Source organism: Protomyctophum bolini, assembly GCF_963924005.1.
Source record: "Protomyctophum bolini genome assembly, contig: SCAFFOLD_644, whole genome shotgun sequence".
Lineage (NCBI taxonomy): Eukaryota > Metazoa > Chordata > Actinopteri > Myctophiformes > Myctophidae > Protomyctophum > Protomyctophum bolini.
This window is the reverse complement of record NW_027665799.1, coordinates 20,001-32,053: the sequence shown is the minus strand read 5'-3', so window position 1 is coordinate 32,053 and position 12,053 is coordinate 20,001. Positions and strand designations below refer to the sequence as shown.

At 46.2% G+C, this 12,053-nt stretch overlaps 1 protein-coding gene across 1 annotated transcript in view; it reads left to right on the top strand.

Moving 5' to 3' along the window:
• Positions 1–14: 14 nt before the first annotated feature.
• Positions 15–12,053, top strand: part of LOC308312157 (copine-4-like) — a gene marked incomplete at both ends in the record, with an annotated part of 27,517 nt that continues 15,478 nt past the window's right edge. The window contains 3 exons of the mRNA XM_080794553.1: positions 15–137; positions 8,057–8,236; positions 11,346–11,417. Of these exons, the coding sequence (XP_080650679.1) occupies positions 15–137; positions 8,057–8,236; positions 11,346–11,417 (375 nt within the window). The remainder of the gene's footprint in view (positions 138–8,056; positions 8,237–11,345; positions 11,418–12,053) is intronic.

The window sequence follows — 12,053 nt, the reverse complement described above, 5'->3', positions numbered from 1 at the left end:
ATGCTAACACCAAAATGTGTCTGACCAATCAGGTGGAGCTGAGGGTGGCGTCCCGAGGGATCTCTGACCGCGACGCGCTCTCCAAGCCCGACCCCTGCGTGGTGCTCAAGATGCAGTCGCACGGCCAGTGGTTCGAGGTAATGCACGGCACGCACGCACGCACGCACACACGCACACACAAACATACACGCACACACGCACGCACGCACGCACACGCACGCACGCATGCACACACAAACATACACGCACGCACACGCACGCACACACAAACACACACACACGCACACACAGTTGAAGAGGATCGCTGAGGCAACGTGGGGGGGGCTGTCCCCGGTTCGATTCCCGGCCCGGCCGCAATCGTTTGTGCAAATCAGTCCTCTCTCTCTCTCTCTCTCTCTCTCTCTCTCTCTCCATGTTTCCTAATGTCTCTCTCTCTCTCTCTCTCTCTCCAATATACCTGATCTACAAGCTCTGATCAACAAGCTCTAGATCTACAAGCTCACACGGTGCGACCGTGTCGGGAGCTCGCCTCGTAGACAGACAGGCAGGCCCTTTTTTTTTTTTTTTCTCCAATGTATGAATTAATTAATTTTCATACGCGTGGAGCCGGGCCACCTGCGCATATCTAAATGTACATCAGGCTTTAACCCATTCTGACCTGAGATCAGATTCATACGAAGGTTTCCACTGGACACACACTGGTCTGATGAACCCATTCTGACCTGAGATCAGATTCTAAAAAAATGTCAGTCGTTCTTTCGATTTTTCAAAAATAGCAGACCTACAAGCTCGTAGCGCGCCACTCGGTGGCGCGCTATGAGCTTGTAGATCTGCTATTTTTCAATAGCTAAAGCATAACATGATGCTAACACCAAAATGGGTTCCCGTTCAGAATGGGTTAACTGCCTGAACCGGCCAGTCACCCCCTCGTCATTTTCCAATTTGAACAAATCCCATGTCAGACGCCACCAGAGACCCCCGCCGCCGCCGCCGCCGGAAAGCCCTCAGGCGTGATATTGGATGGTTGATTGATTGGCAAAAGGACTGGCAAAGTAAACAAGTATGGGACTCTGTGTGGAGTTTGCATGTTCTCCCCGTGTCCCCCTAGGGCAGGGGTAGGCAACATTGGCACAGGGGAGAGGGTGATCACTGGCACACTGGCTTAATGATCATTACATCCTGAAAATATTTCTAAGCCCGTTATATGTATCCTATATGGACAGTCATAATTATATATGGCACACTGACTATCACACAAATGAAAACATGGCACTTCATGTGAAAAAGGTTGCAGACCCCTGCCCTAGGGTATAGGTATACCCTCACAAAAAACATGCAGTAATCCTGGTCACTAAACTGCCTCCCCCTGGCCAGCCGGGGCGCCTGATGGAGGGGGAAAAGGAACTGGTTGGAATAACGTGTTCCTTCCACGCGCTACGCTACGTCCAACCAGGGAAACTCCCCCTGTCAGGTTGTAAAGGAGCCACGACTTGGACACTCAGGCATGAAGGAAGCATGAGTTCAAGTCCGTTGCTCTCCCCAGGTTGGTGGAGGGTGTGAAAAATGGGTTACAAAATCGTGGGGTAAAATATATATATTAAAAAACCCCAAAAAAACATGCAACACATAGTCACATCCATATACAGTGTGTGTGTATACACATATATATATATATATATAACACACACACACACACACACACACACACACACACACACACACACACACACACACACACACACACACACACACACACACACACACACACACACACACACACACGCACACAAAAGACAGTAACAGTACGTTTAATTTAGACTTGTAGATGTTTAACTTTTCTTCTCACTTCTCACTTTGTTTTCGGAGTCTCTCTTTGAACACAGAAACCTTAATTGTCCACAGATAATGGAAAGGAAATGGTTCGGCCCCATTTAGACCCAATCAGGAAATGGTTCGGCCCCATTTAGACCCAATCAGGAAATGGTTCGGCCCAATTCAGACCCAATCAGTCAGTGGTTGCAGGTGTGTTGCCTGGCAAACCTACTTAAAGTCCTGAAGCCCATTTAGAGCTGTTTGGTGGTTCTGGATTCTGGATGCTTGACTAAAAACAAGAGTATAAAAAGGTGAGTCTTAAGCTGTGTCTTACTTAACCCATTCTGACCTGACCTGAGATCAGATTCATACAAGGTTTCCACTAGGACACACACTGGTCTGATGAACCCATTCTGACCTGAGATCAGATTCTAAAAAATGTCAGTCGTTCTTCGATTTTTCAAAAATAGCAGACCTACAAGCTCGTAGCGCGCCACTCGGTGGCGCGCTATGAGCTTGTAGATCTGCTATTTTTCAATAGCTAAAGCATGACATGATGCTAACACCAAATGGGTGTCTGATCCGCAGTGGTAATTTATTCCAGGCTGTTGGGCATGTGTGTGTGAGCTGTGAGGCATTTGAAAATAATATGGCTGTGCTGCTGTGGATACCAAATGAAAACACCACTTCCATGTTTTGAACAGTCAAGAGATTTGATGGCAAAGAGTCATCTTGCAAAGGAGCAGTCATAATTATGGGTTTAGCATTTTGTGCAGTGTGAGGTTTTGAGAAAGCCTTTATTGTTTTGAAACACTGTAATATTTCCAATATTTGGAATGTGAGAGAGAGAGAGAGAGAGAGAGAGAGAGAGAGAGAGAGAGAGAGAGAGAGAGAGAGAGAGAGAGAGAGAGAGAGAGAGAGAGAGAGAGAGAGAGAGAGAGAGAGAGAGAGAGAGAGAGAGAGAGAGAGAGAGAGAGAGAGAGATAAATCATTCTTATTCGCCTTCCAATAATAATAAGTCTTCCTGTGTGTGTGTGTGTGTGTGTGTGTGTGCGCGTGCGCGTGTGTGTGTGTGTGTACATACAAAAGACCCAGTTGTTGTTTGTGGGGTCTATAACTCTGAGAGGTAATGTATGTTTTGTAATAATAATAATAATAATAATAATCTATAAAGTAGACTGCAGTAAGACACCCTGAGGGAGAGAAGCGACATCAATCACCCTAAAGGGTGAGGTGGTGTGCACGCCTGGGTGACGGTAGCCGCAATTTGCAACTCTAGATTTTTTTTACAATTGGTTGAATCTAGAGTTGCAATACCCTCCATCGACTTCCTATGCATGTTTTTTGGTTTGTGATCTCCTGGTCTTAAATTACGTTAAACTCACCAACTTTGCAGCTGCAGTCCAAGCTTGAATTATCCTCTTTCAATCTGGTGTCGCTTGTTTATCATAAAAGTCCCCCGTAGACATGTTATGAGCTACTTTCTGTCCAAAATATTCCAAGAGTGACAATATCGAGCCGCCATTTTGATTTTTGCAACATGCCGTAAAACAAGATGTGAGGGGGAGTGCTTGTTTAATAGCGTCCCTCCCTCCCTACGGCGTCGGCCTCTTCTTTGGGTGTCTTACCTGCGCAGGTAAGATTCTATTAAACAAGCGCTCCCCCTCACATCTTGTTTTACGGCACGTTGCAAAAATCAAAATGGCGGCTCGATATTGTCACTCTTGGAATATTTTGGACATAAAGTATCTCATAACATCTTTACGGGGGACTTTTATGATAAACAAGCGACACCAGATCGAAAGAGGATAATTCAAGCTTGGACTACAGCTGCAATGTTGGTGAGTTTAACGTAATTTAAGACCAGGAGATCACAAACCAAAAAACATGCATAGGAAGTCGATGGAGGTTATTGCAACTCTAGATTCAACCAATTGTAAAAAAATCTAGAGTTGCAAATTGCGGCTAGGGTGACGGCAGACGGCAGACTGCTGGGCGAGTGCTGGCGCTGTGGCAAGATCAACATATGGAATTAATTCTGCACTGGCCATATATGGAGCGTGTCTTGAGTGTACAGGGTTTGATGAGGTCAGATCAACATATGGAATTAATTCTGCACTGGCCATATATGGAGCGTGTCTTGAGTGTACAGGGTTTGATGAGGTCAGATCAACATATGGAATGAATTCTGTACTGGCCATATATGGAGCGTGTCTTGAGTGTACAGGGTTTGATGAGGTCAGATCAACATATGGAATTAATTCTGCACTGGCCATATATGGAGCGTGTCTTGAGTGTACAGGGTTTGATGAGGTCAGATCAACATATGGAATGAATTCTGTACTGGCCATATATGGAGCGTGTCTTGAGTGTACAGGGTTTGATGAGGTCAGATCAACATATGGAATGAATTCTGTACTGGCCATATATGGAGCGTGTCTTGAGTGTACAGGGTTTGATGAGGTCAGAAGATCAATCAGCATGTCAGAACAGGAAGGACGGGGTGGGGGCGGGGAGGGGCTGTTCTGACACGTCGGAACAGGTCAGCTCCATATATGGAGATGAGGTCAGTGATATGTGGCTTGACCTCAATGGTTATGTGGTTGTTTTATGTTCAGTATTTTGCCATGGTATGTCTTGTTCTGTTCGGTTTTCTGTTACCCTGTTGGTTTTGCGTATCTTATTTTGTAGTATGGTCCCTATAGTGTTTCCTGTCTGCCTATAGCTGCTGTTCCCTACCTTGCCTCACCTATACCTTGTGATGTGTCAGTGTTTTCACCTGTGTGTGTCCTCTTTGTCCTGTTAGCCTATCCTGTGTCTGATTGTATTTTGAGTTCACCTGCATGTCTAGTTAGTCTTTGTCTATTTATATACCCCAGTTTGTTCAGTTCAGTCCCTTTAATGTCAGATCATGTCCGCGTGTTTACTGTGTCCTTGTTTTTGCCTGTCCCATTTTATGGGAAGTTATAGTTTAACCCATTCTGAACAGGAACCCATTTTGGTGTTATAGCATCATGTTATGCTTTATAGCTATTGAAAAATAGCAGATCTACAAGCTCATAGCGCGCCACCGAGTGGCGCGCTATGAGCTGCTAATTGAGCTGCTAATTGTAGGTCTGCTATTTTTGAAAAATCGAAGAACGACTGACATTTTTAGAATCTGATCTCAGGTCAGAATGGGTTAATCAGACCCAGTGTGTGTCCAGTGGAAACCTCGTATATGAATCTGATCTCGGAATGGGTTAATAATCTTGCCTTTTGGTCGTACTGCTTTTGGGTCCTCTGATCGCACCCTGACAGCGATATAAGTATAATATAACATAATATAATATATAATAAATTCAACGCTATATCAGCTTCCACGCTCTATTTATACGTTGGAGGGAACAGCTTGCCTGCAGCACGACTTTATATATCTGTCTCGGAAAAGAATCACCAATTATCACGTTGAGAGGTGCAAAGCCTGCATGCAATAATGACTGCGCTCGCGTGTGTGCGTGTGCTCGTGTGTGTGCGCGTGTGTGTGTGCGCGTGTGCTCGTGTGTGTGCGCGTGCGTGGAGCGCTCTGAAAAAGCTACATCCGAGGTGTAAAAATCGCTCCAAACGAGCCAAGTTGTATAAAACACCTCATAACACTTTATTGGGAAGTCAAACTGCTCGTTTAATCCATTCTGGGTGGGTGGGAACTCCCTTTTCGGTGTTTTAAGCATTATGTTATATGCTTTAGCTGTTGAAAAATAGCAGATCTACATACAAGCTCGTAGAGCGCGGCACTCGCTTGTAGGTCTGTTAATTTTAAAAAGATTGTGAAAACGTGACGCAAATCTTTGAATATATATATATTCTTTCAGAGCGAACTTTTTAACTCAAGTCTTTGCTTTTTTTGGGGGGGGGGGGGGGTCACTGTCTGGAACTACATGCTTTCAGATGGGGGTCCCCGCGGCCAAATACAGATAATTCTGGGGGTCCTTGACATGAAAAAGGTTAAGCACCACTGACATAGAAACAGGTATTTCAGAAAAGACATTTTAGTAATTTCGATGTCAGGTAAGGTAAGGTAATGTAATTTTATTCATAGAGCACATTTCAAAACAGTTGTTACAAGGTGCTGTACAATACAATAAAAGGAATAAAACAAGAACATTCTCAATCAAAAAATAAACCAACAATGAAATAAGAAACGGAAGCAGCAAAGACAGTATACCTAGAAATAGATAAGATAAGAACAGTACATAGAAATCACTGGAGCAAAGCCAAAATGTTTGCGGTACAAATGCGTCTTCAGTAGCTTCTTAACCCATTCTGAACGGGAACCCATTTTGGGTGTTGGCATCATGTCATGCTTTAGCTATTGAAAAATAGCAGATCTACAAGCTCATAGCGCGCCACCGAGTGGCGCGCTACGAGCTTGTAGGTCTGCTATTTTTGAAAAATCGAAGAACGACTGTGACATTTTTAGAATCTGATCTCAGGTCAGAAGGGGTTAATCAGACGCAGTGTGTGTCCAGTGGAAACCTCGTATGAATCTGATCTCAGGTCAGAATGGGTTAATTGAAGATGCCAACAGACACAGCTGTTTCTCAAGCAGAGTGGTAAGTTATTCCACAGCGTCGGGTCAAATCCCTTCCTCTCAATCCTGACATTTTTCAGATAAACCTAAAATTTTCCGTGTCAGTCGTTCGTTCTCAAACATTTTCACGTCAAGGACCCCCAAAAATATCTGTGATTGGCCGCCGACCCCCATCTGAAAACATGTTGTTCCATGCAGGGACCCCCCCCCCACCCAGAAGCAAAGATTTGAGTTAAAAAACGTTGACTGAAAGAATATATATTCCAAGATTTGCGCCACGTTTTCACGATTCAAGAAAATAGCAGATCTACAAGCTCGTATAGCAGTGCTTTTTCTCTCTTTTTTATTTATTTTTTTACTTAAAATCTTTATCCCATGTGTCAATTATCTAATGTAATCCTTGGCACTACACTTTCTCTGCCAAACTGGGGGGGGGGGGGGGACCTCATGCTTCCTCCTTCTATGCATGAGGAGTCCAAGCTGCTTCTTTTCATCTGAGTTTCCCCAGCCGGACGTAGCGCGTGAAAGGAACACGTTACTCCGACCAGTTCCTTTCCCCTCCATCAGGTGCCCTGGCTGGCCAGGGGGAGGTAGTTTATAGAGACCAGGATTACTGCATGTTTTTTGTGAGGGTACCTACCCTAGGGGACACGGGGAGAACATGTGAGGGTACCTACCCTTAGGGGACACGGGGAGAACATGTGAGGGTACCTACCCTTAGGGGACACGGGGAGAACATGCAAGGGTACCTACCCTTAGGGGACACGGGGAGAACATGCGAGGGTACCTACCCTTAGGGGACACGGGGAGAACATGTGAGGGTACCTACCTTAGGGGACACGGGGAGAACATGCGAGGGTACCTACCCTTAGGGGACACGGGGAGAACATGCGAGGGTACCTACCCTTAGGGGACACGGGGAGAACATGTGAGGGTACCTACCCTAGGGGACACGGGGGGAGAACATGCGAGGGTACCTACCCTTAGGGGACACGGGGAGAACATGTGAGGGTACCTACCCTAGGGGACACGGGGAGAACATGCGAGGGTACCTACCCTTAGGGGACATGGGGAGAACATGTGAGGGTACCTACCCCTAGGGGACACGGGGAGAACATGTGAGGGTACCTACCCTAGGGGACACGGGGAGAACATGTGAGGGTACCTACCCTATAGGGGACACGGGGAGAACATGTGAGGGTACCTACCCTAGGGGACACGGGGAGAACATGTGAGGGTACCTACCCTAGGGGACACGGGGAGAACATGTGAGGGTACCTATACCCTAGGGGACACGGGGAGAACATGTGAGCGTACCTACCCTAGGGGACACGGGGAGAACATGTGAGGGTACCTACCCTAGGGGACACTGGGAGAACATGTGAGGGTACCTACCCTTAGGGGACACGGGGAGAACATGTGAGGGTACCTACCCTTAGGGGACACGGGGAGAACATGTGAGGGTATACCTACCCTTAGGGGACACGGGGAGAACATGTGAGGGTACCTACCCTAGGGGACACGGGGAGAACATGTGAGGGTACCTACCCTAGGGGACACGGGGAGAACATGTGAGGGTACCACTACCTACCCTTAGGGGACACGGGGAGAACTGTGCTCCCTCGTCATAACGTGGGTGTTTTCCCGGCCTCACCGTGCTCCCTCGTCACGCAGGTGGACCGAACGGAGGTGATCCGCAGCAGCATCAACCCCGTCTTCTCCAAGATCTTCCTGGTGGACTTCTACTTCGAGGAGGTGCAGAGGCTCCGCTTCGAGCTGCACGACATCAGCTCGGCCCACAACGGCCTCCGCGACGCAGACTTCCTGGGAGCCATGGAGTGCACCTTAGGACAGGTGAGTGGGGGGGGGGGGGGGGGGGGCATGGAGTGCACCTTAGGACAGGTGAGTGTGGGGGGGGGGGGGGGGGGGGGGGCATGGAGTGTTGTTTCTATGCAGCAAATTTAGATTTTTTTCATGTTTTAGTCGTATGGTCTCTTTTCCATCTAGTTTTAGTCACATTTTAGTCACCTGGACTATGTGGACCTATAAACCACGGGCCTATATTCACATGAATTCAGTGACACAGTCTATCGTGACAACTTCTCAATTTGTACAGAGCATATATACTAATTCAGTCGGGGACACAAACAACAAAGAAAAAGAAGAAAAGTCATTATTCGCCCTCATGGCAAATGCAATGTTTGTTTGTTCTTTTGGTTTTCATCAAGAAACAATAAAAATGCAAAACTCACATTTGGACACGCCATGGTTTTGCATTTCCTGGGTAAACAGAGAGAGAGAGAGAGAGAACCTGAACCTGCCAAAACAGCCTCAAACTCCACAGCTCGTTACTTCACAAGGTCAATAACCCATTCTGACCTGAGATCAGATTCATTACGAGGTTTCCACTGGACACACACTGGTCTGATGAACCCATTCTGACCTGAGATCAGATTCTATAAATGTCAGTCGTTCTTTGATTTTTCAAAAATAGCAGACCTACAAGCTCGTAGCGCGCCACTCGGTGGCGCGCTATGAGCTTGTAGATCTGCTATTTTTCAATAGCTAAAGCATAACATGATGCTAAACACCAAAATGGGTTCCCGTTCAGAATGGGATAAACGGTATACGGAGCGTCGCACCCGATGGTCACTGACAGCAGCAAAGAGACAACATGGTGTCCCCAAAGTGGGGTCCGGGGACCCCCAGGGGGTCCCGGAGGGAGTTCCAGGGGTCCGTCCCCATGCATGCAGCTAAATGATAGTTAGCCCATTCTGACCTGAGATCAGATCCTAAAAAAAATGTCTTCTATACGTCCTGACCGTTTTCTGATTAAAAGCTGTGTTTCTGTGTGTCAGTCGTTCTTCGATTTCTCAAAAATAGCAGACCTATACAAGCTCGTAGCGCGCCCCTGGGTTTGACGTGAAACGTGAATAAGAAGATTTTGAAAAGAAGATAATTACAGGGAATGGATAAGACCCCCGTCTTCCATCTGTGTCTCTCCTTCCTTCGCTCACTTCTTGTCAACCTTCCCAGAGTCTACCTCGATCGGTAAAAAACACTGAAGGACTTCATGGCCACCAATGTTGTTTTTGCCAATACGGTTTGATTTTAGTTTTTTAGTTTTTTTGTCATAGTCTTTTGAATCATTTTGATTCAGTTTTAGTCACATTTTTAGTCACCTGGAATGTTTGTGTGTGTGTGTGTGCGCTTGCATGCGTGCGTGTGTGCGTGCGTGCGTGCGTGCGTGTGTGCGTGTGTGCGTGCGCCGCACTGATATGATGCCGGGACAAATCCCAGTGGGAAACAGCGTCGGTGTGGCATGAGCTGTCAAAAAATCCATCGTTTTTAGATCCCGGCTGTCTCTCTCTCTCTCTCTCTCTCCTGGCTGTCATGTGAGGTGAGCATGAGAGCGTGTAGCATGCGTATGTGTTCTGGGACTGTGTGAGCTCACACACACACACACACACACACACACACACACACACACACTGGACAAGCACAGCCAAGTTAAGCCAGGATATATAACTCTCGATAACTCTATGATAACTCTGGATAACTCTATGATAACTCTGGATAACTCTGGATAACACCCGTGTAGAGACTTCTGCAGGGTTGGCTTCAGGGTCCATGCAGCATTCACTGCCATATATAGAAGAACAGATTCCCACCGTTGCGTAGAAGAAGAAGAAGCCGAGTCCCCTGCGCGTTTTCTTTTGGGATATTCTGGCCGATATTATGGGTCTTTTTCTCATAAGTCTCGAGTCGGTGTGGAGATTATACACCCGGCGGTGTTGCTTTTGGCAGACATTGGTACAGTATGTCTGTAAACCTCTTCCTTCCAGTCGCTTTGTAGCAAACAGTAGTTTTTTTGGAAAACAGTAAAAAATGGATATATAGCCTACGCCCACCGTGTATTTGAGTTTGACATCCCTGGAATAGGTGCTGCTGAGCGCTGACGGCCGACTCACAGCTTCTTCTTCTTCTGAATGACTTTATCTTTGCCTTGAAAAAGACCGTATAGGGCGTAGGCTATATATATATATCCATTTTTTGCTGTTTTCCAAAAAAACTACTGTTTGCTACAAAGCGACTGGAAAGGAAGAGGTTTACAGACATACTGTACCAATGTCTGCCAAATGTATAGCCAATCATAACGCTGATTAGGCCAGTTGCTGTATAGCCTATACCCAATCAGCGATCACCAGGGGGCAGCGACGACACACACACACACGCACGCACGCACACACACACACACACACACACACACACACACACACACACACACACACACACACACACGTCACACACACACAAAAACCCTCGTCCTTGGTGCGCCGGTCACTATGGTATTGTCCTTCTTCAAATGACTTCAAATGTTTTATTCATTTTTTTATTGTATTGTATAAATAAAAAACGTCGATCAAAAGGAAAAAGATAAAGAAACGTCTCCCTCGACACATTCGAAGGCCGATATCAGCCAGCAGTTCAACCAGTTTTTAACCTGTTGACGAAATTGTCGGTATATATTTAGCCTTAGTTTTAGTCATCAATAGCTTATAGTTTTCATTTCATTCCCGTTTAGTTTTCGTCAGTGGAAAAAGAGAGAGAGTTTCAGAGCTAAAAGTATACAGTACATTTTTTAGAATCTGATCTCGGGTCAGAATGGGTTAACTAATGCTCACCTCAGGCCCAGAGGGGCCGGCGCCTGGCGGACTGAGAGAGACGCAGAACGTGATCTGGAAGTCAGAGAGCTGCTGCCCGCGTAGGAACGGGTCTCATGGCTATTGTGGATAGACTGTGTGGATAGACTGTTAATGTGGCTCAGGTGTATTTTGTAATATTGTGGACATCATTATGGTCTTTTAGTTTGAGTATTATCTGATTTCTGTTTCTGTGTGTGTCTTTGTGCGCGTGTGTGTGTGTGTGCGTGCGTGCGTGCGTCTTTTGATGTGTATTTCAGATCGTCTCTCAGAGGAAACTGAGCAAAGCGCTGCTCAAGCAGGGAAACACTGCTGGCAAGTCTTCCATTACGGTAGGAGATCTTCACACGCACGCACACATGCACGCACACGCGCACGTTTTTCTTCTTATAAATGATTTGATCGGCCCCCAAAACATTGTGTTCATTGTCATGATTTGTCACGATCCGAGTTGGCTTTGTCCGCGGCGTAACCGTCTTTAAATAAATACTTTAAGGAGAAAAATGCATTGGGATTCATTTCCTGGGCCACTCGTCGTTCTGAAAGGGGGAGGGACTGCGACGCTCTATAGCATCCTTAAGACATCCTTAAGCCCCTTGGTAAGGAATGCCTCTTCCAGACTGTGGTCAAATGTACAGTGCATGTCTCTTCCAAAATGATCACTTCTCTACTGTCCTCATCAACAACATCTGGTGTATCAGCTGTGACATCTGGAAGAGGCATCATTTTCATTATGGTGCATGAACATGGCAGTTGAAACACGTGAGTGCTTGTAAATGGTAGCAGATGATGCCGGAACTATAATTAACCTACTGTCGTTCACTAATAGATCCACGATTATGTCGTGCCTAGCATTTTACACACCCAAATATAGTATACATTGCAGCCATTAACCCATTCTGACCTGAGATCAGATTCATACGAGGTTTCCACTGGACACACACTGGTCTGATAAACCCATTCTGACC